Below are 24897 nucleotides of genomic sequence, written 5' to 3'. Positions count from 1 at the left end.
GAGGGGGTAAGTATATGCAATATTCACCTGTCCCCGTTCCACCGCCGCGTGCCGCTCTGTTCTCTGGCTGTGACGTTCAGGTCAGAGGGTGCAATGACGTGGTTAGTGCGCGCCGTGCCCTCTGCCTGAACAGTCACTGACAGGGACCCGGAAGACAGAGCGGCACGCAGCGGTGGAACGGGGACAGGTGAATATCGCAGGTGCTGGGGCCCTGAGCCTGTCCCCCATAGCGTGCAGGTGTCCCCGCCTGCTCAGGAAACCTGCACCTGGCCCCCAGCAACGAGAGGTGAGTATGTCTTTTTCTTTATTCGCAGCAGGATATGGGGCCTATTCTATGTAGCTGCATATGGGGCCTAATCTATGGAGCATCTTATGGGGCATAATCTATGGATCATTTTAAGGGGCAGCATATGGAGTATTTTATGGAGCAGCATATGGGGCATATTATTCTATGGAGCATCTTATGGGTCCATAACCTTTATGGAGCAGCATATGGGGCATATTATTCTATGGAGCGTTTTATGAGGTCATTATTAACCTTTGTGCAGCATTATACGGGGTGTATTTTGAATGGAGCATCTTATGGGGCCATCATGAACTGTATGGAGCATTATATGGGGCTCCTGATTCAATATGGATATTCAAAAACATTTAACCTACTTATGTCTCAATTAATTTTACTTTTATTGGTATCTATTTTTATTTTTGAAATTTACCAGTAGCTGCTGCATTTTCCACCCTAGGCTTATACTCTAATCAATAAGTTTTCCCAGTTTTTTTTTGTGGCAAAATTAGGGGGGTCGGCTTATACTTGGGTCGGCTTATACTCGAGTATATACTGTAAATGGTGGAAAAAAAATCCAAAGTTTGTTCGAAAAAAAATTGCACTATTTTTCGATACCCGTAGCGTCACCATTTTTCGTGGTCTTGGGTTGGGTGAGGGCTTATTTTTTGCGTGCCAAGCTGACATTTTTAGTGATACCATTTTGTTGCAGATACGATCTTTTGATCACCTGTTATTGCATTTTAATGCAATGTTGCGGCGACCAAGAAACTTAATTCTGGCATTTTGACTTGTTTTTTGTTACACCATTTAGCAATTGGGTTAATTCTTTTTTTTATGTTTTGTGTGTTTTTTTGTTTTTTTTATATATAGTTTTGTTTTGAATGAAGCAGAAGTGGGATGATTTAAAAAAAAAAAAAAAAAAATTTTTTTTTTTTTTTTTTTTTTACCTTTTGCATGCTTCAAAAGTCTCCGGCAGTGACAACCTTAGAAGTCTGCTGAAGACTTCAGGTTGGCATGCCAACCTATCGGTGACCTGCAATCACATGATTGGTCACCGATGGATGGGATTACTGGCGCACTGACCGGAGGCTAGAGTTAAATGCCGCGGTCAGAGTTTGACAGCGGCATTGAACAGGTTAACAGCCGTGCGTGGATCGCAATTCCACCTGCGGCTGTTAGGGACACATGTTAGCACTTGAGAACAGCTGACGTGCCAAAAAAAATGTGGGCTTAGCGCCAAAGCCCACATCAAAGGGAGGGATTTTGACATGTGCGAACTATTACACCCAATCTTGGAAAGGCGTTAAATCTCCTATCCGTTTGACTGACAGTTGCAGCTTGCACTGAGCAGTGTGAGATCTCTGCAGCATGAGGACACTGATGGGCTGTCATTCAAGCTGGGAGCATAGATTGGCTGTATAGTTCCTATAGATCCTACTTTCTCTGCAAAAAAAATGCATGGTTTTACTGTTCCAGCAAAGTGGATGCGATTTTATAAAAATTGCTTTTCTTCTTACACATCGGAAATGGACTTTTGGTGCGTTTACAATCTGTAACTTGTCAATTTCTCCTTCCTCCCATGACAACACCACAGAGAGAGGGGATGCGCTCCTTCAAGGACAGGAAACCTACAGATAAAGGGTGGTACCTCTCGCTCGCATCAGTTTGTTTCCTAAACTTCAAGGGGAACCTTTCAGTTATGGCGTACATGAAGTAAGAAGACTGAAGAATGTCCAGGCCTGACCAGACTGGTACAGGCAGCGGGGATGCCCCTGCCGCGGGTTAGAGGTTAGTCCAAGATGGGTTTCCAATCACGGCCATCCTGGAATTTTTACAGAAGGGATTAGAGCAGGGCCTGGCTACTAGCACTTTTTAAAAGTTCAGGTGGCCGCATTAGGAGCCCTGTGGAATCATTATATGTCAGGCCATACTTGCGTAGTTAGATTAATTAGAGCCTCCCCAAGATCTAGCCCCATTGCTAGCCAGAAATTACCACCATGGGATTTGAATTTGGTATTATAAGCCCCAACGGGTCCACCACTTTGAGCCCTTAAATTTGACTTCAGTTAAGATTCTATCTTTTAACCCCTTAATGACAGCCAATACGTCTTTTAACTGACCTCAGATATAAGAGAATAGCATCCCCATACAGGTGACAATCCAGCAGCTGTCAACTGTACATTATAGCTGACAACTTGCTGTATCACAAACGATCAGTGTTGACACCGTCCATATCTGTTTAACCCCTTAGTTGCTGCTGTGAAAAGTGACTACATCAAATAAATGGTTAATAGATTGTGGGGCCTTCCGCTTTAATCTAATTGACACACGGATATCATGATTGTGTGGTCCTGATGTTTGCCATAGCATTTCATGGCCAAATAGCGGCCTTAGAGTCTAACGGCTATAGCGGTCAGTTCTGAAGTTACCGACATTTAGGTAGTAAACAAACACTTTTTAATTCCTGCTATACCACTTTGCATTAATTCCTGAAAATCACCTGAAGGGTTAATAAACTACCTGACAGCAGTTTTCAATGTGTCAGGGGGTGCTGTTTTTAAAATGGTATCATGTTTGGGGTTTCCCAAAATATAGCACCCCAAAAGTCACTTCAAACCTGGATAGGTCCCTCAAAAAAATAAATTTTGTAAATTGCCTTGAAAAAATGAAAAATTACTGCTACATTTTTAAACCTCCAAAAAGGTTAACAAAATAAATTAGCGTTTTAAAAATGGTGCTGATGTAAAGCAGACATATGGGAAATGTTATTTATTAATGCTTTTGTGTGGAATGACTATCTGGATTAAAGGGATAATCATTCAAAGTTTGAAAATTGCAATGTTTTTTACATTTTTGTCAAATTTCTGATATTTTTTATAAATAAACACTAAACGCATCAACCTAAATTTACCATTATCATAAAGTATAATGTGTCACGAAAAAACAATCTCAAAATCAATGGGATTTGTTGAAGTGTTCCGGAGTTATCACCACATAAACGGACAATGGTCAGAATTTAAAAAATTGGCCCCGTCACTAAGGGGTTAAAACAGTTCTAGTGGCATTGACATCAGCCCGCAGGTTGAGCGATATTCAGGCCTTGTCTGCAGGCCCCCCTTCACTCAGGTTTTAGAAGATAGGGTAATTCTGAAACCCAACCCTGCCTACTTACCTAAGGTAGCGTCTCGCTTCCATAAGTCCCAAGAAGTAGTCCTCCCTTCCTTTTGTTCAAAACGCCAAGAACGCGACAGAAAAAAGTTTCCATACGTTAGACACAAGAAAGTGTCTAGTTCAGTACTTAGCGTCCACCCAGGGGTGTAGGAAGGATGGGTGTATGTGTTTTCAGGGGCCCAGGAAAATGGCTCAAGGCGTCAAAAAGCACCTTGGCAAGGTAGATAAGTGATGCAGTCTCGTTGACATACTCGACCAGTGGGAATATCGCCCCAGAGGGATTGAGAGCTCATTCTACGAGAGCGGTGGCAACCTCCTGGGCGGAAAAGTCGGAGGTCTCCATAGAACAGATCACCTCCTATCTTTTACAATCGCTATCGGCTGGACCTAGTCTCTTCTTCTGATCTAACCTTTGGGACAAAGGTTCTACAGACGGAGGTCCCTCTCTAAGATACGATTCTCTGCAATTCTCTTTGTGGTGCTGTCATGGGGGAAGGAGAAAGACAGTTACTTACCGGTAATGGTAAGCATTATGGTTAAAATGTTATTGTAACAACCTGGAGGTCGTCTTGTGCTCTGTAAACCAACTGACATGAGGGAGAGGTACCTCCCTTTTTATCTGTAGATTTCCTGTCCTTGAAGGGGGAACCCCTTTCTCCGCGGTGCTGTCATGGGCTCTGAGAAATCCCGCTACCGGTAAGTATGCCTATCTCTTGCAAGTACACTGAGATTCATGTGTGGATTTTCTCCATAGATGCGTAAAATATATAGGTAAAAAAAAATGCATGTAATCCCTGTATGACTATTACCAATAAAAGTTTTGTCAAGGCAAAATACCAGGAAGTATCAAAAACAAAGCTGCTTTATTTAAAGCACCACTCCAGCTGTTTTTTTTTTTGTTTTTTTCTTTCCATTGCTGGTGTGACACTTTAATTGTAAGCCCCCTGCCCCAGGTTATATACTTGCCCTCCGACGTCCACTGTTTTCGGCACCATCTTGTGATCTCTGCTTCTAACTGGCCAGAAGTCAGAAGGTTCGTCAAAACTCTCAGTGCCAGAACAAGGCTCTCGTATACTTTTAAATAAAAGTTAACTCCTCGCCGCTCCATGAAACACCGGAGCTGCCAGCAAGTCACTCTTCGCCGGAGACTGACTGGAGCGACACTGGAAAACGATGAAGACTGTGGCAGGTGAGGATGAGACTGGAGTTACATTTTAAAGCACCACTCTAGTGGTGCATTAAAAAAAAAAAACACTGAAGTAGTTTTTTAAACTGTCACTGTCATGTGAAACAATACTATGAACATGCAGATATGGGGTTAATCTGCAAGTTAATAGCGTTGTGACCCTGCCCGGCATCGCACTTAGTCCCCCGCTGCGATCAGGTTTCAGTCACTGGGGTGTCGCCAGCTCATAGTGCTCCTCCCCTTGTGAGCACTGCTGTATGCCCAAACACTAGTGTCGGGCTATATATTGGGTATTGGGAGACTTTGAAGAAATTGTAAGACAAATTGTGGGGTCAATTTTCTTGTAAAAATAAAATGTGTAAGTCAGAGTGTCTGGAGACTTGTTTTAGTTTGGACAACACCTTTTTAACTGTTTTGTGTGGTATGACTGGTTTAAGGACCTAAAAATGTAAAGTTTGAAAATTGCAAAATTTTGTAATTTTTTTTTATAAATTTTCAATACCTTGATAAATGAAAATCATATTAACCTAAATTTACCATGAAAATAAAGTACAATATGGCACAAAAAAGTCTCTAAATAACTGAGGTATGTAGAAGGCAGTATTGCAGACTTAGTACGACGTACTGTGAAACATGTCAGAATTAAAAAATGTAGCCTCCTCAGGAGAGAAGACGAGCTTAAGTGGGAAAGGTGTTAATTGTGCCTTGTGCAGTTTGTTCAGGACTCCATAAGTAAATCCAACAACATTATGCCATGTTCACGCCTAGGGTTTTTGTGCAGGTCAGATGTTCCTAGAACTACTACTATGGGAAAAAAAAACACATCTGAAGTGTGTCGCATGCGAAACGTGAAAAATGCATTGTACCCACAACTAAGCCTACTGAGGTTTTAGAAACCAAAAGAAAGCACCTGGTGCCCTCCGTTTCGGACATTTTCCCACAGATCAGTAAATTCCAGTCTCCTATGCATTCATTTACAATAAATACCAGCCTTTCATACTATGTTCAGTACTTGGCTTGTCTGAGATACTGCCTAATGCTCTCGAATACACCAGTACTGCTGATGCCAAACGCTGTCAATCTATCAAATACCTGTGCCACCTGCATCCTCTTCTGCACTAGCAATAAAAAGTGGTGGTTGTGTGGCTTTCATCCTGTAATATGTGACATTTATCCTTCTCTGCAGCTTCCCTGCTAACTCTCGCACCTCTCCAGTCTGTCCTTAAAGGGAATCTGTCACCCTTTTTTTCGGCTTGCAGCTGCCGGCATAGACATCGGGGGCTTATTTACAGCATTCTGTAATGCTGTAGATAAGCCTCCGATGTAACCTGAAAGATAATAAAAACACGTTAGATTATACTCACCGGGGTGGGAGGTCCGGTTGGCGTTGCGGTCCGGTCCGACGCCTCCCTTCTTCATGCTGTGACATCCTCTTCTCCCGTCCTGTAATGGCTGCGGCGCAAGCGCACTTCTCTGCCCTGTTGAGGGCAGAGCAGAGTCCTGCAGTGTGCAGGCATCGGGAGAGGTCCGGCGTCTGCGCACTGCAGAATTCTGCTCTGCCCTCAACAGGGCAGAGCAGTGCGCTTGCGCCGCAGCCATTACAGGACGGGAGAAGAGGATGTCATTGCATGAAGAAGGGAGGAGTCGGACCGGACCGCAACGCCCACCCCGGTGAGTATAATCTAACGTGTTTTTATTTTTCAGGTTACATCGGAGGCTTATCTACAGTATTACAGAATGCTGTAGCTAAGCCCCCGATGTCTATGCCGGCAGCTGCAAGCCGAAAAAAAAGGTGACAGATTCCCTTAAACTCTGCTGCCCGACTAATCCACCTCTCTCCTTACTGCTCTTCTGCTTCTCCCCTCTGAAAAATTTTTTCATTGGTCCACAATTCCCCAACATATCCAGCTCAAACTGCTAACACTGACCTACAAACCAGTCCATAATCTGTCTCCTCCATTCAGCTCCAAACTAATTTGCCGATATCTTCCAACACGCAATTTTCATTCAACCCAAGACCACCTCCTCTCCTCCACACTCATACGTTCCTCAACCAATCTACTGTTCCCCGTCCCCTGGAATTCTGTCCCTCAGCATATTCGACTATCCTCCAAAATCTGACCCTTGAGACAGAACTTGAAAACCCACCTCTTCATGAAGGCTTACAGTCTGCAATGACCCTGCTGTCACCTCATCGCCACCATCGAAGCTGCGGTAACCCCCGAACCTACAGTCGCCTTTCCAATTACCTTGTAGAATGTAAGTCCGTAAGAGAAGGGACGTCTGTCAGTTTTGTTTAATATATTTTATATCTGTATCTTGTGTGTAAACACTTCTCATGTACAGCACCATAGAATCAATGGTAATCTAAAAATAAATATAGTTATAGTTTGAGGGTTAAGATATTGACATGTCCTTTGGAAAGGTCATCAATATCAGACCAGTGAAGATCTGCCAATTGGAATCTCTATAGATCAGCTGATAACTTGCCACTGCACAGAGTATGGGAGCTGTGGTGTTCTGGCTTTGTATGCTTTAGGTTGGGTCAGCAGATAGTGGCAGATAGGTGTTGGTATTGATGACTTGTCATGAAGATTGGTCATAAATATGACAATCCCAGACAACCTTTTGAAGGAATGTAATGTGGATAAGCACATTGCAGGTTAGAAAATGAAAATTGTGGCTACATAGGATCTTGGTTTTTAATGTTGAAGGTAAATATAAATCCATCAGATTCAATCTGTAACCTAATCTGTTGATCCAGATGAAGTCAAAAAACCCTTTAGGCGGATGCAAATTGCCCAATTTTAGGGGAAAAATTCCTTCCTTTATTCCAAGTATGGCAATTAGACTGGTTCCCTGGATCAATGTCCCATCACAGAATCTAGTATAATCGATAGTATATCTTTTCAAGAAAGGATTCCAGGCCCTGCTTGTAATGGTTGATTCACTATACAAAGTACATCATTTAGCAGATAGTTCCATAGTCTCACTGCTTGTACAGTAAAGAATATATTTTATGATTAATTCCTCTTTCCTCTAAATGTACAGAATGCCCCATTGTTACCATTGCAGGCCTTGCTAAACAGAGAAGATTAAAAAGATCTCTCTGCTGTCCTTTTCATATATTTGTGCGCTAAAATCACCCCTAAGCCTTCGTTTCTCCAAAACTGAATAATTCCCAGTTTGATAACATGTCTTTGTATTGCAGTCCACCCATTCCCGTAATAACCTTGGTTGCTCTTCTCTGCACCTGCTTTGGTTCAGCTATGTCCTTCCTATAAACTTGAGACCAAAATTGTACACAGTATTCTAAGTGTGGCCGTACTAGTGACTTGTATGTGTCACGGGGTTACCGCAACACCGGAGGAGGCAGAAGACTGCAGCGTCTGATTTCTCAGCGCAGGAGTAGGAGCAGAAGCACTTCTTCTTTTAAATGGTGTTTATTTCTTTTGGCAGAACAGGGGTTAATCAGCCATGTTGGAAACTCTGAGCTCTCGGCTGAGCTCAGTTAGCCATGCCCATCCCCTTTATAATTTGGGTCTTGATTCAAACCAATGTCAGAGCTAGCATTTGCTGCGTTGCTTAGGAGGAGAGATGTTCATATGAGAAGGAGTTATGTGACTGTTGCGTGGTATGTAAGTGTGGTAATTCCCTTCCCTCCTCTACTTTGGTTATTTTTTTTTACCCCATCCTCCGTTCCTCGATTCATTCCTCTGTTGTATGTGAGTGAATATTTGTATACTTGCTATTTTTCACTTACCCTTGTTTGTGTAGCCTTGTTTGTCGGGTTGTGTATTGCAGTGCACAATAGCAATGAGAAAAAACTTTGTCCAGCTCCACGATGTAGTGAAAAATATTCTTTATTCACTCAGTAGAAATGAGGTTTAAAAGCCAGCATGAGTTACAAGGCATGCGATCGATCTATGCGTTTCGAGTGGCTAGGCACTCTTAATCATGATTAAAGAATATTTTTCACTACATCGTGGAGCTGGACAAAGTTTTTTCTCATTGCCTTGGATTGTGCGCTTTGACACAGCGGTCTCGTGCTCCGATGTTGGAATGCTATGTCTGGTGAGCTGGATTTGTATCCTGATTTAGTGCACAGTAGCGCCCCTCCTCCCTGGGTGGGGGAAGAGAACAGATGGAGGGCTAACTCAGGAGTTAAGGCAAGGGTGGCGGCCCCGGCATTTTCACCTTCAGAAGTATCCCAGGGAATAGGGCGAGCTAGGGTGCCCCCTATTGTTTGGGACAGGGAAGAAGCCCCTTGTCCCGGGTCACCCGATAGCTGAGTCATGACATTATGTAGCAAAACTATGTTCTCGTTATGACCATTTATGCCTCTTTTAATTCATCCCTTTATTTCCAGAACGTCCACCTGACAGCACCGTGGAGGAGGTCCTCCTTACAGGTACAGAAAAGCACACGAGAGGTTAAAAGGTCCCGTCCCACCCCATTTCCCTCAGTGTTTTTCCTGTCCCTGCATGGAGGGACACGCGAGAGGAGCTGCAGAAGGTTACCGGAGGGCCCAGGGGGATCAGGCGGCCTGTCCAAACCTTCCCCCTGTCAAGACGCCCGGGCCAAAACTTCCCGGTGGGGAGTCCCTCTGCCCCAAAGGCCAGGAGCTGGACGACGCTCCTGGAGGGAGACGCTTCTCCCGGTTGGAGGCTCTCAGTCGGTGGCCGCCATGGCAGGCGAAGGTCGGACCCCCGCAGGCAGCTGGCCGGGCGGGCGCCGCCTTCAGAGGTGCAGGCGGGGCTAGAGTCCGAGAGGAAGATGACGAGTCCTGCCGCTTCCGATCGCGAGAGCACGCGCATCACTGCCGGTGACGTCACACGCCGGGTTTCAATCGCAGCGCGCGCTCCAGGGGCTCACCATCTCTCTGGAAGCGCGGATTGCTGCAGGATGAACGCAGAGGCTCCGGCGAATGGAGGGGTAAGTGCGTCTTGCGCAGACCACCCTCCCCACACCCATCCCCACAGCCCAGGACGAATGACATGGCTACCCCATCTTATGTTGATAGGATAAGGGAACCCCAGCAGCCCCCCCGTCGGTGACTAAGGACCCTGCCAAGGCCACATCCAAGTCGGTCCGTGGCCCTGTATGCAGGGTATAGCTACCAGACACCCATAGCAAAACCCTCTGTGGACCCTGCACATCAAGGGTCATAAGAGACGAACAGCCATCCCTCCTCTCCGAGATGAGATCCTTGATACGGGAGGAAGTCCAAGTCTCCAGAGCCAGCCTCACACGGCAGCAGTCCCTCAGTCCAGGGCCGAGCCGCAAGCGTCCGAGGTGGGAGGCAGACCCAGTTTCCGAAGCAAGCTCTATCGAGGAGTCAGACTTCCAGGACTCGGATCCAGAGGAGGAAGGAGAGATCCTGGCGGACAGACAGGATCCAGGCAGGAAATTCCTGTTCAGGCTGGAGGATACTGACGAGTTAGTCCAGACGGTCAGGAACAATATGCAGATCGAGGAAGTTCCTGAACCGCAATCCAGACAGGACTTGATGTTCGGAGGTCTGGTGGCCCGGAGACAGACGGTGTTCCCCGTAAATGAACACATCAAGACAATGGTCCATGAGGAGTGGAAAGAGGCAGAATGTCGGCTTGTACTATCCTGGGACTTTAAAAGTCGTTTGCCTTTTGACCCCGAGGAAACACGAGCATGGGAGGAAGTGACCAAAATCGATGTTCTGGTAGCCAAGGTCACCAAGAAAACCGCCATCCCGTTCGAGGACTCATCAAGTCTGAGGGACCTGATGGACAGGAAGGCGGACGTTCTATTAAAAAGGACATGGGAGGCTTCGGCGGCCCTCATTAGGGCTAACATAGCAGCCGCCTCGGTGGCAGGTCTATGTTTTTGTGGATCGGGCAGTTGGAGGAACACCTAACCAAAAGGCCCATAGATCCGAGATCCTGGCATCCCTTCCACTCATGAAATTGGCCACGGCGTTCCTGTCGGACATGTCAGGCTTAAATCCTGGTCGGGGGATAACTTCGCCTTAGAAGAGTTATGCTCCATTCCCTTCCCAGGCCTAAGGGGGTTCGGTCCTGCCCTAGATAACATTTTAGAGCTAGTGTCCGACAAGAATAAAGGGTTCCCAGAAGAAAAACTTAAGCGGCCTCAGTCCTTTCAGAGAGGCCCCTTCTCTAGGAGACAGGCCGACTTCAGGAGCCAAACCAGGTCCAACAGAGGCTCCTATAGGAGCTTCCACAGCCAGGGTGGGAGAAGCAAAAGCTCCCTTTTTGCATCAACCTCCTGATCTAGAAGGCAACTACGCCATAGGTGTCGGGGGAGACTTCGCAGTAAATTGGGCCCGAGTTACCCACAACCAGTGGGTCCTCAGAACCATTGCGGAGGGTTACAACATAGAGCTTTACTCCCTTCCCCGTGACAGATATATTGCCCCCACCGTAGTCCCGGCGGACTCCGCCATGTGGATGGACCTACAGGAAATGATCAGTTCAGAGGTTATAGTACCGGTTCCTCTGACAGAAAGGGGAAAGGGACACTACTCCTTCCTGTTCTCCATTGCAAAACCATCCGGTGAGGCCCGAACTATTATAAACTTAAAACCTCTAAATGCCTGGGTCCAGGTACAAGAGGTTCCGGATGGAATCAATTCGGTCCGCAATACATCTAATAGACAGGGACGCGGTCATGTGCACCCTCGACTTGAAGAGTGCGTACTATCAGGTCCCTATCCATCCTTCATCCCATAGGCTGTTAAGATTCGCAGTCAAATTACCAACTCGGACCTGCCACTTCCAGTTCCAATGCCTTCCATTTGGGCTGGCTTCGTCCCCCCCAAATCTTCACAAAGCTGGTAGTGGAGGTAGTGGCCTACCTGAGAGGTAAGGGTATCGTTATCATACCATACTTAGACTATTTCATCCTGGTGGCAGGATCCGAAGAAGCGCTCATTCGAGACAGGAGCCGAGCAATTAAAGTGATGGAGTTCCTCGGCTGGGTGATCAACTGGCAGAAGTCAGACCTCATACCAGAGTCCAGAAAGGTCTTCCTCGGAGTTCTCCTAGACTCAGGAGGCAGGATATCCCTGCTACCAAAAGAAAAGCAGAAGATTTTTTGGGACAGAGTCGGAGACCTTTTGAAGCATCGCTCCTCCATAAGAGGGGCAATGGAGGTTTTGGGCCTAATGACCGCTTGCATTCCGTGCGTCAGATAGGCCCAGTTCCATTCGAGACCATTACAAAGGGAGATCCTTGCAAGATGGGACAGGAGTCAGGCTTCACTCGATAGACCCATAAGGCTGCCAGGACTGGTGAAAAAGTCACTATGGTGGTGGACACAGCCCAGGAACCTCCAGGCGGGCGTACTATGGACAACCTCTCCATACATGGTAGTCACCATGGACGCCAGTACGTGGGGATGGGCAGCCCATGTAGTAGGGAAGATCTTCCAGGGAAGATGGCCAGTAGACATCAGAAGCAGATCCTCCAACTTCAGGGAACTGTAAGCGGTCTGGGAGGCCTTCGGTGGAACCGATTGGTCCTGAAGAATCGACATGTCCGAATATTATCCGACAAGGTAACAGCAGTGTCATTCCTGAAGCACCAGGAAGGCCCCAGGCACCGACCACTCCAAGCCGTAGCAGGAAGAATATTTGCCTGGGCAGAAGGAACAGTCCTCTTTGTAACGGCAATCCACCTACAAGGTTCCCAGAACGTGGTAGCGGACTACCTAAGCAGACAGCAGGTTTGCCCCACAGAGTCGGAACTGAACAAGGAAATTTTCTGTCAACTGTGTCAGCGTTGGGGGACCTGTTCGCAAGCCGAAAGAACTCAAAAGTGTCCAGATTCTACTCCTTGAACCCAGCGGACCACCCGGAAGGCGTAGATGTCCTGAGCCAGGCCTGGGAAGAACCCCTCTCTTACGCGTTCCCACCACTGGCGCTCATACCGGCGGTACTCAGGAAGATCCGCGAGGACCGGGCAAAGGTGGTAATGGTCGTTCCATACTGACCAAGGAGAAGCTGGTTTCCCCTACTAGGAGCCATGGCAGTGGAAAACCCAGTCGTGCTACCTCTGAAGAAAGACGTCATCCACCAGGGCCCGATCCGCCATCCGAATCCAGCAAGGCTCCACCTCTCGGCTTGGATCCTGAAAGGGACATCCTGAGTGACGGTCCGCAATCTACCGGAAAATATGGAAGAGATTCTGTCTGGACGGTGGCAGGTCCGATCTTGTGGCGGGTACCCCTGACCTCCCTAGTATCCTAAACTTTCTACAGTCAGGGTTTAATAAAGGCCTTAAGCCCAGCACTTTAAAGGTCCAGATTTCGTGCTTGAGCTCCTTCTTTGATTACCCTTTAGCTTCTCATCCTTGGGTAGTAAGATTCATAAGGGCCGCGCAACGTCTTCGCCCCACAATTAGGCAGCTCACCCCGCCTTGTGACATAGGAATCTGAGTACCAGGCCAATGTAGAGATCCCTACGTCCCCAGGGAAGAGATGACTATCTCAACTCTCACTCGCAGAACGGCCTTCCTTGTAGCCATTACCACGGCCAAGAGAATAGGGGAAATACAGGCCCTGTCCACCAGAGACCCATATTTCCAGATCAGAGAAGATCGTATAATCTTGAGATTAGATCCGGCATTTATTCCAAAAGTAGCCTCTGGCCAAAATAGAAATCAGGAGATAGTGTTACCATCCTTCTGTGACAATCCCCGTAATGAAAAGGAACAGCGTCTTCACTCACTGGATGTGAGGCGCGCGGTTATAGACTATTTAGAGGCCACCAACAGTTGGCGTATTGACTCAAACCTGTTTGTCATTTTTTGGGGTAAAAATAAGGGGAAAAAAGCCTCTAAGGCATCCATAGCAAGATGGATTACTTCAGTAATCTCAGATGCCTACCAAGCCGAAGGCGCCAACCCACCAGATACTTTAAAGGCCCACTCTACAAGGGCAGTATCGGCCTCGTGGGCCGAACAGGCGGGCGCCTCGGTTGATCAAATCTGGGCCAGATTTAATACATTCTGCAAGCACTACAAGCTTGATGTGCTCTCTGGTCAACAGACCGCATTTGGGAGAAAGGTTCTCCAGGCGGTAATCCCACCCTGAGGAGGTGCTTTGGTACTCTCCATGGTGCTGTCAGGTTGACGTCCTGGAAAATAGGTATTAGACCTACCGGTAATGATGTTTCCAGGAGTCCATCCTGACAGCACGACGGGTAGTTCCCTCCCTGTTTATGTTATGTCATATGCTGTAATATGATTGTATCATTAAAGTGTTACTTGCATTATCCACCCTGTGGTACTTGTTAAGTCACTGAGGGAAATGGGGTGGGACGGGACCTTTTAACCTCTCGTGTGCTTTCCTGTCCCTGTAAGGAGGAGGAGGACGTCCTCCATGGTGCTGTCAGGCTGGACTCCTAGAAACATCATTACCGGTAGGTCTAATACCTATTTTTATTAGCCTTGGTAGCAGCTGCCTGGCACTGGTCACTAAAAGTTGAATTTGCTGTCCACCTATACGCCCAAGTGTTTTTCAGTTAGTTTCACCTAGTGTTTTTCCATTTAGTACATAATTACACATTTTATTTCTTCTGCCCAAGTGCATGACTACATTTGCTATTTCTCATCCCAAACCTGCAGTTTATGCAAATCCCTCTGTAACATTACATTTTCCTCCTATGTGTTGATTAGCCTTCAGAGTTTTTAGTATTGTCAGCAAATAAATATGTTGTAACCATAAAAATGTATCGCTGTCACATCTGAGAGGCCCCATGGTCATTATAGGGTCAGCTTCTTGTACTCACTTACTAGTTTAGTGCATTAGTCTTACTATTTCCTCAGGATTACATATCTCATCCTTCTAAAAGCCGTCTAGCGTACTAATTGGCTGCCATTTCCACAAATACATGGAGTGGCTGAGTTGAGTAGGGATTTAACCAACTCTTTTACTATAACAGCCGGCCTGCAAAACCAGGGCTGTGCAGTCGGTAAGCCAAATCACCGACTCCTCAATTTCCTTCGCTCCCTACTACACTGCCCCCTACTGAGCATGTACATAAAGTGCAGCACAGATTCATCTCAACTAAAAGCAGAGTTCCTTAGATCAGGAACAGAACAGACATTTATAGGATATTTCATAACTTTACCAAATTATTATGAAAACCTTTTGTATCACTGAACTACTGAACCCAATTTATTCTATATTTTAGGAGTCTGTCCATTTTGTACCGACTCCACCAATTTGGACACCGACTCACAAGCCCTGTTCACTCTTTGTTTCTGCAGTGCACTGAGAGTTTCCGCTTGACTCCCTAAAAATAAGATCCAGATGAAGCCCTAACTGGGCCATAGAATCCCATCTCCACTATGTGTGCTCTGACACCCACAGCTTCCTTGCGGAGACGGACATGTGACGCACCTCTCCAGACTGCATGTCTATCTTGTGGAGATGCCAGTCTCCGCAATATAAATCTCACCCATACAACGCATTGGACGCGGTGATTCCGCACGGTTCAGTGACCACATGCGGAATCGCCTGCGTTCAAAAGCCGGCAGCACTGTGGATGCAGCGGACATGTGCACGTCCAAAGTGCTGCCGATTACTGACCATGTGGACATAGCCTAAGAGCTGCGCAATATGTACCATAAATGTCTTTTTCTAGACTAAACAGCTAATCCATGATAAACTCAGGAAATTATGATTTGAGACATGAGTTTTTTCCTAAGATGGGCTGCTAGACCGGAAGTGTGAGGAAATGTTTACATCCATGTATATTGTCAGTGCCTGCCATTTTGTAACATGTTTTGTTTATTTTTTTTTTAGGCTTTAATGCTGGAAAACCTGCAGAAACACTCTACGCCTCACACTGGTTTTCAGCCCAACTCACAGGTATCTGTATAGCTTCATTGTTCATTTCCACGCGGGGTCGGTGTGCCTCTTTGACTCTAAAAGGCCTTTTTTTTTTTTTTTTTTTTTGTTTTATCTTCCCAAAGACAAAGAAATATAGCATTATATCAGGGGCGTTCGGATGAATGGCTGACCATGTATTGCATAAATTGTCTACCTCTGCCAGATCCTCTATCAATCCTGGTTTCTACAAGAGGGATTTAATCAGCAATTTTCCCTTTATCATATCCAGAGAAATACTTTATGGACATCATATATGCAGAGAGATCAATTAACCTAAGGGCTGGTACATCTTAAATGGCTTGTCCACCCCTTTTCCTACAATTAAAAGCGGGCCAGCATGGTCTGAAAACAAAGTATACTCCCCGATGGAATCTCAAAGTTCCTGTTGTAGCAGTTCCTAGGTCCCCTGCCAGCCTCTATACTTTCTCTTCTAGTGACTGCTATAGTGGTCTCCTACTCGTCTGTGTGAAACAAGTAAGCAAGGAGACTGGCTCAGGGACTCTGGCTCCTACAGGAATGTCAGGGCTATCTTGTGGATGGATGATACTTTTTTTTTTGTGGCCCAAATTAGGCTAGGTTCTTTTTAATGAGGTTGTCAAGGATAAGATGAAAAGTCTGTGAGCATTTTCATCTCAGAAAATTCTATTTTTCAACTGATACAGGGTTAATCTGCAGGTAAATAGCATTACAATGTTGCCTGGATATCTTAAGAAATGTTTTTACCTGCCCAGGAGCCACCGGCTTTCAGTAATGGGGGCATGCATAGCAGTTGGTCACCTCTCACCGCTGTAAGCCAGCTCTGCACAGATGCTCTGCAGCTTGATCCAAGTGCCGCCACTCACAGTGCACTGAGCAGTAGCTTAAGCTACTCCGTGCACACCCCCATGACTGAAAACCAGCTGCTTTTGGGAGGAAATAATTTCATTTTCTCCCTGTAGTTGCACATTCAACAAGGATACCGGGCAGCGTTTTTTGTCACGAACGCCTACTGGAGGCGGACAAAGATGTAGATTGCGTCTGGGTGTCGTAGACGCCTGAAAATTATGTCCAACAGAGCACACAATTACTCCCTCTGCACCATTGGTCAATATGTCTAAATATTTATTTTCTGCAGATGGGGGAAGAAATGGGACAAAACAGTTTCATAAAGCAGTACCTGGAAAAACAGCAGGAGCTGCTCCGGCAGCGTCTACAGAAAGAAGCACGAGAGGCGCAAGCAGAAGGTAGACTGTAATTGTTGGTTTTTTTTCCACCAGTAATCTGAATGAAAGTATTGTACGGTCACCTGGTAACAATAGTCCATATTTTCTTCAGAATTAAAGCACCCACCAGATGTTTCACAGGATTTTATGACGGTGATCCGTGAAAATAAAAAATCGCATTTTTCCAACAAAAATATTTTGGCCCCAAATTTTTTATTTTCACAAAGGTAATAGGATAAATTGCACAACAGATGTTGGAGTCCATTTTATCCTGTTACCCTTGTCAAAATAAAAGAATTGGGACTAAAACAACATTTTTGTGGGATTTTTTATTTTTTTTTGGTCTGTTTTCACAGCTCATTGTCCTAAAATTCTTGTGAAGCACCTGGGGGTTCAAGGTACTCGCTACACACCTAGATAAATTGGTCTAGGGGGTTCTAGTTTTAAAAATTATTTCACTTGTGAGGGGTTTCCACTATTTAGACACACCAGGGGCTCTGCAAACACGACATGGCATCTGCTATGGATTCCAGCCAAATTTTCTTTAAAAAAGAAATGGTGCTCCTTCCCTTCAGAGCCCTGTTGTGCACCCAAACAGTAGTTTTCCACCACATATGGGAAATCGGCGTACTCAGAAGAAATTGCACAACAAATTTTGGGGCCCATTTTCACCAGAGTATGCAGATACCCCTTATGTGGTGGAGAAACTCTTTGTGCACATTGCCGAGCTACAAAAAGGAGTGACTATCTGGAGCGCAAATTTTGATGGAATGGTCTGCGGACACCATGTCACGTTTAGAGATTCCCTGATGTGCCTAAACCGTGACAAAACTCACAGGTGACTTTATTTTTGAAATTGCACCCCTTAAGGAACTCATGTAGAGGTGGCGTGCGCATCTTGAGCCCACAGGAGTTTCACAGAATTTTACAGCATTGAACCATGAAAGTGTGAGAACTTAATTTTTCCCACAAAAATGTTGCTATAGCCCCCAAATTTTTCATTTTCACAAAGGTAGTGAGAGAAAATGGACCCCAAAATTTGTTCTGCAATTTCTTCTGAGTATGCAAATACCCTATATGTGAGGGAAAACTACTTTTGGACACAAGTTCGAACTCCAAGAGGAAGTGGTGACGCTTTGGAGCGCAGATTCTGATGGAATGGGCAGTGGGAGCCTAAACAGTGGAAAACTCCAAACGTGTCCCAATTTTTGGAAACTACACCCTTCAAGGAATTATCTAGAGGCATAGTTATTGAAATGATTATAATTCCTTTGGTTTTACTGGTGTATTAATTTATTATAATGTCTGTAAAGCGCTGTAGAATTAATGGCGCTATATAAATGAGCAAAAGAAATAAAGCCTGGTTAATGTTGTGCGGAGTACATCAGATTATAAAAGTGTGTTGTGCTAACAGGGGAAAACCAAATTGTACGTATCAATTTATGGATGTGTGGTACGCTTTGAAGCAATCCTTAATGCAAAGGTCAGTTTTCTCAGGTGAGGTTTCCCAATGGCAAATTGTCTTTTCGGATTCCCCTCTTGGAGTATACTCTGCACCTTTATTGTGTTCTTCCTGGTGAGATTTGGGGAACCTCGCCAGGAAAATGTTGACCTGCTATGGTGCGAGCACCATCAGTTTTGGAAGTACTGGGACACTGACCGTTCTGACTGCCAAACCTTAAGGCAAAGGTCTAAATGCTAAAAGATCAAATGCTAAAAGGTCAAATGCTAAAGATAGGGTGCGCCGATCGCAAGCGTCCATGTGCGATAGTAGGCGGCGATGACCGGATGGGGCGGGCAGGGAGCCGGCAGGGGGCGGGGCTTAGCGGCGCCGTGCGCTGCATTGAATAAACGCTAGTGTGAAACTAGCCTTAGGGGTTTTGTTTATAGATTATATTTGGACAAATTGCCAATCTGCGTCTGCCCACTGTTTTATTATATCGCCGCTCCAGCTGCTTCTTTCTTCTCTCCTTTCCTTTAATGACCTTTCCTTGCTTCCGCCCCCAGTCATATACTCACCCTCTGGCGCCTTCACTATTTTTCGGCATCGCTCCAGTCCCGCGACAATATCTTTTGAGCGCAACTTCTGACTAGCCGAAAGTCAGAAGCTATGTCACAAGCTATCAATGAAATGAAAGTCTATGAGAGCCAGAACGAGGCTATCATAGACTTTTATTGAAAAGTGACCTCCGCAGCTCCACTAAACACTGGCGCAGTGGAGACCAATGTGAGCGACGCTGTAAAAGAATATATACAACCCCTGGCAAAATTATAGAATCACCGGCCTTGGAGGATGTTCATTCAGTTGTTAAATTTTGTAGAAAAAAATGCGTTTGCACTGTTCAAAAACGCAGCGCAAAAAAAACGCTAGTGTGAAACTAGCCTAAGAGTACTGTTTGACACTCATTAAGTCCACCATGCCTCAGAGACTACAAGCTGTTATAAAAGCCAGAGGTGGTGCAACAAAATACTAGTGATGTGTTGGAGTGTTTTTGTGGGTTTTTCATGCTTCCATACTTTTTCCTCAGAAATGAGTGATTCCATAATTTTTTCCCTATGCTTGGTTTAAAAAAGTAACCTTTACTGACTACCACATTTTTTGTTCTTGATTTCTTTTAGTGTTTCTTAAAGCCAGAAAGTTGCCATTTGAATTGACTTTAGTTTTGTGCCATGTCTGTGATCTGCTTTTTTGTGGACCAAATGGTCTGCACAAAAAAAACTAGACATTTCTGATTTTGATCTGAGTTATGGCTCATCTTGACAATGCAAGTCTAAATTTCTGGGGGGAAAAAAGTCATACAGCACTTGAATGCCATCCATATGCTGTCTGTTTTTCACAGATTGTTTGTTTGATAGAATTAGCTTAAAGGAATTGTCCACTACTTAGGACAACCCCTTATTTAACTAAATATTTTTCAACAATAAAATAAACCTATACTCTCCTCCTGTGCCGTCTCTGTTCCAGTGGTGTCGGCACTCAAGGTCCCGGGGCTGTGATGTGGTTGTTGTGACACTTGATGCCGGCGCCCAGTCAGCGCTGGCATCACTGTCCCCACCTTCGTACAAACTGAACATGAAGAGGAAGCCAGGGCTGCAGCTGATCTCGGACTTTCTCTTCATGTTTATTTTGACAGGCATTGGAGGGATGTATAGGTTAGTTTATTTTATTTAAAAAATACGAGAAGTCAGCTCACCACTTTTAGTCCATCTAGATGTCCAGCTTGATTCATAGTACTCCGCACGGACAAGGGTGAAGCAACCACAGCAGGATCCAGTAATAAAGACCAACGTCCAACGAATAATCAAAAGATAAAATTTAACTTTTAATGCAAACAATGGTTAAAATTCCATTTATATAATGTCCAGCACAATACACACACTGGCTCAATGCCGCTAATGATCAACGCGTTTCGACCTGTAGGTCTTATTCATGATCTGATTATTTTATTGGGGATGAACGTTTTGTTTGAGAAGTGGTTGTCCTAGTATGGACAACCCCTTTATGAAACCTCCCTTTTTTTTTCTTATTTTTTTTGCAAACAAAAAAGACTGATAATGGTAAAAACTGACATACTGATCATGCTGATGAAAATCTCATCAGAAAAACTAAGTAGACTGAGGCAATTGTGGCCTTCATGACCAGGCCCCTTCTTTCACTTTGTGGTAATAGCTCTAAGGCCACATTCAGATGTTCAGTATGTAGTGGGTGATAAATACAGAAGTGGTGACGTGTTTCTATTATACTTTTCCTTTGATTGTTCCACTCCTGGTTTTGGCTTATACTGATGTAAGATACTGAACGTGTGAACGTGGCCTAACTCTGTAAAGCTTCAACCTATTTCAGTGATTCTGTGTTTGTTTTTTGTGACATATTGTACTATATTAGTAGGAAATGTAGATTGATTTGTTTGAAAATATCAGAAATTTTTAAATTAAAAAAAATTGTAAATTTTCAAAAATTTGAATTTATGTACTCTAAACTTTTTTTGTGTAGTATGACTATCTCTATTAATAAATAACATTTTCCACATGTCCTTTTATTTTGTCAGAAGTGTGTTTTATTTTTTTGGGGGGAAGGGTGGTCAGGAAGTTTACAAAGTAGTTTTATCTGCGTATCTTGGGCGTGTTCAGATAATATGCTAGAGTCCCTGCGGCTGCATGATTCGCGGCCGTTAGACAGCTTCAACACATGGGGGACTGCCTGTTAGGGAATCCCCACATGTTCAAGCTGTCTAACGGCCGTGAGACACGCAGCCGGTGGGACTTGAGCATATTATTCAAGCATGCCCAAGATACGCGGATAACACGCTCATCACTAGTATTAGATTATACTAGTTTTATTATATTATACTAGTAGTATGAGGAGTACAGTGGGCTAGTATGGGGGAAAAGTCTTATTTTTTTTTTTTATTTTTTTTATTTCATAGACGTGTTACTCAGTGACAAACTTTACATTCGCTGTAAGAGCTACTTAAAAATTGCACCTTTTTAGAAGCATTTTTTTGGGGGGAAAAAAACTACAAAGTAGTGACTCTATTTTTGAAATTACATCCCTCAATGTATTCATGTAGGGCAGGGATGGGGAACCTTTTTTCTGACATGAGTCATTTGGATATTTATAACATTTGCGGACCATATAAATCAACTGAAAAATTACCCTGCTATGTTTGGTCAAACATTTAATTAACTCGCCCCCTAATGTCATGGTCGGAACTGAATGTTTGGTACAGCTGTGATGTTTGGTTTTATTAATTATGTTGCTACTTGTAATTGCTTTTCCAAGTTTGTGTCTGTCAGTCTGCATCGCAGTAGACTCCTTGTGAATAATGCTAAGTTTTTAAAAGAACTGCTCTCAGCAATAAGTTATGAACACAGATGCTCTTTCAATGCACATCTCCTCCAAAAAGGAAATTCATCTTTGCTCCTTTAAGGGTACGTGCACACGCTGCGGATTCCGCTGCGGATTAATCCGCACAGATTTTGCAAAAACCGCAGATAATCCGCAGGTCCAAAGACCTGCGGATTATCTGCGGTTTTGCCTGCAGATTCACTATCTCCACAATGGTGGAGATAGGAACCCGCAGCGGTTTCCGCAGAAAGAATTGACATGCAATTCTTTCTGCGGATTCAAAACCGCAGCAAATCCGCGCAGATTTTTCCGCAGCGTCGGCACAGCGTTTTTTATTTCCCATTCATTAGAATGGTACTGTACACCGCAGCTAAAGCTGCTGCGGGTCCGCAGCGGCCAAAACCGCTGCGGAAACGCAGCGGAATCCGCAGCGTGTGCACACAGCCTTACAGTTATTGAGGTCAAGCAGTGGAGTAGATCTGCTGTATAGATCGCATGGGGTACACTTGTGTATACTTCCCAAAAAAAACGCTTGAGACTCTGCTGTACAATTTGTGTCCCACAGGAGAAACCAAGACTGCTCTACGTGGTGTATTGAATAAGTTATTTACCCCAGCATGTTTGGTCAGTATTAGAGAGGTGAGCTTTTTTGCACATACTGAGATACAAGTGCTTCTCCCTAAATTACAATATCATCAAAAAGGTACCATATATTCAAGTATAAGCCGAGGCACCTAATTTTGTCACAAAAAACTGGGTACGCTTATTGACTCTCATATAAGCCGGGTATGCATTGTCCCCTCATCCCTGTCCTGGTATGCATGGCTCCCCCATTGCTGTCCTGGTATGCATGGCTCCCCCATTGCTGTCCTGGTATGCATGGCTCCCCCATTGCTGTCCTGGTATGCATGGTTCCCCCTTCACTGTCTGTTATGATTAGGTAACCGAGGAGGACAATGGGAAATAGACTAGGCAACCAGATAACCAGAGAGGTTGGTAGCTAGCGGATTGCAGACCCCTAAACTGGCAACACAACTAGAATTCGCCGTGGGACGTACCTACGATGCCCTAGATGCCTCGGCACAGCCACAGAATTAACTAAGCCTAAAGAGAAATGGGAAAGCTAAACTGCCCCGGAGTAGAACCCCAAAGGAATAGATAGCCCCCGAACATATATTGCCAGTGAGACAAGATAAAGCACAGGCAGAGAATAGCGTAAGCAAATGATGGGGGCCCAAACTGTCTAGATAGGACAGTAAAGGATACTGTCTGCAATCATGCAAAAAACCCTAAGAAAAATCCAACACGTCTGATATGCAAAAATACTGAGGCCACATGACCTCTCCCCCACTAAATCAGAACTCTGGTGTGATCTGGTTACTAAAAAGACTAACATACGCTGTGGCATATGGAACAGAGTCCAGCACAGGTCCCATCAGGGAACCAGGCTGAACTCACACCAGCTAAGCAAAAATCGGAGACAAGCAAAACTGGATCCAATGCAAAAAAAAGATTCAAGAAGACAAATAACTTATCTGAAAGGTGCAGGACGGAGCAGGAGACAAGCAGACTTCAAAATATGCTCAGGAAGCAAACCAAATCACTGGCAAGAGCTGAGGGAAGGTTGTTCACTTAAATCTCCCCAGTCTGTAACACCTGACCTCCAATCATCCTGCTCAGGTGATTGACTTCTGTCAGCTAAACCAGCTCCATTACCAGCAGTAACCACCAGAGAGAGCCCAAACTCAGAAGCCATGTCAAATGTGTTCACAACAGCTGTCCTGGTATGCATGGCTCCCCCATCGCTGTCCTGGTATGTATGGTCCCCCCATCGCTGTCCTGGTTTGCATGGCTCCCCCGTCGCTGTCCTTGTATGCTTGGCTCCTTATCCCCTATCCTTGTATGCATGCCCCCCCCCCATATAAGTCCTTGTATCCTTGGCTCCTTATCCCCTATCCTTGTATGCATAGCTCCTTATCCTCTATCCTTGTATGCATGGCTCCATATCCCCTATCCTTATATGCATGGCTCCCCTATCCCTGTACTTGTATGCTTGGCTCCTTATCCCCTATGCTTGTATGCATGTTTCCAATTTAAAAAAAACAAACATCCTACTCGCCTTCCTGCGTGCCCTCGCTGCATCTCGTTGATTCCGGCACCAGCAGCACTTTCTGCAGAGCTATCCTTAAGATAATGAATATTGACTGCATGCCTATGGGAGTGGAGAGGCATGCATATTCATTACCTTAATGAGCGGGGCTGCGTGATTGCTCGGCTGGAAATGCTGTTGGCGCCGGAACCATCTAGATCAGGGTTCCCCAACTCCAGTCCTCAAGGCCCACCAACAGATCATGTTTTCAGGATTTCCTTAGTATTGCTCAGGTGATAATTGCTTCACCTGTGCAATACAAAGGGAATCCTGAAAACATGATCTGTTGGTGGGCCTTGAGGACTGGAGTTGGGGAACCCTGATCTAGATGCAGCCAAGGGCACATTGATAAATGCCACATTGAAAGCCATTTCCTTCTGAGCCCTCATCATGCTCAAACCACAGTTGCCATCAACAAGTGTGGCCAATCATTGCTGCAGAGGGAACAAACCACTTACAGGGATTCTTCAGGATGTAATGATTTCATAACCTATCTCTTGGTTAGTTCATCAAAATGAGATCAGAGAGAATTCAAGGCCTGGCACACTCGCCAATCAGCTAGCTGAAAACTGCTCTGCCAGTGACTTGACCCAAGTGCTATATGGGCTGAACACCGCAGCTCCAAACATTGCTAGTAGCCGCAACTTCTTCCATTTCATTGAATGTACAGCAGTACTTTGCCACCACACAGTGCTCAACGCTACAGTATTTCAACCATGCTTTTAGTTGGGACCACTGATGGAGCAATTTTCAGCTTTTCTGTGGGTGGTGTCAGATCCGCATGATCCCTATTGAGATCCGTAATCAAGTCCTGAACGTGATTTAACAATTTATGGGATGCATATCTCAAGATACACTAGCCATTGGGCACCAAAGTGGCATATTTGCCATTTTCACTTTGCAACTTCCAGTGGAAATTAATTTCTGGGAAGTCCCAGTGGGGTTACAATGGACAATATAACTGTAGATGAAGTTTAATTTGCAAAATGAGGTAGCTTTTTGAGGACTTCTGCTGTTTTGGCACTTTAGCGGATTTGGTGCCTACAAATGGCAGTACAGGATTTTTTTTTCTCATTAGCCATGGTAAAAATGACACCTTTTTACGCTAAGCCTACTTATTGTAACAAATGTCATTTTTCACTTTCATTGGCATCTGTGAAACAT

At 44.9% G+C, this 24897-nt stretch overlaps 1 protein-coding gene across 6 annotated transcripts in view; it reads left to right on the top strand.

Moving 5' to 3' along the window:
* ACIN1 (apoptotic chromatin condensation inducer 1) overlaps positions 1 to 24897 on the top strand; it is a 160492-nt gene that overhangs the window by 26310 nt on the left and 109285 nt on the right. For all 6 annotated transcript variants that reach the window (XR_012232189.1, XR_012232190.1, XR_012232188.1 and 3 more), the window contains exons 2-3: positions 15447 to 15512; positions 16648 to 16756. Coding sequence is in view for 3 of the 6 variants with exons in the window: in XM_073575454.1 (XP_073431555.1) it covers positions 15447 to 15512; positions 16648 to 16756 (175 nt within the window). In the remaining 3 variants the exon portion in view is untranslated. The remainder of the gene's footprint in view (positions 1 to 15446; positions 15513 to 16647; positions 16757 to 24897) is intronic.

This window comes from Dendrobates tinctorius, unplaced genomic scaffold, assembly GCF_039654945.1.
Source record: "Dendrobates tinctorius isolate UK_male_01 unplaced genomic scaffold, ASM3965494v1 ptg000044l, whole genome shotgun sequence".
In the NCBI taxonomy this organism is placed as follows: domain Eukaryota; kingdom Metazoa; phylum Chordata; class Amphibia; order Anura; family Dendrobatidae; genus Dendrobates; species Dendrobates tinctorius.
The sequence above is the reverse complement of the archived record's forward strand: the minus strand, read 5'-3'. Positions and strand labels throughout refer to the sequence as shown.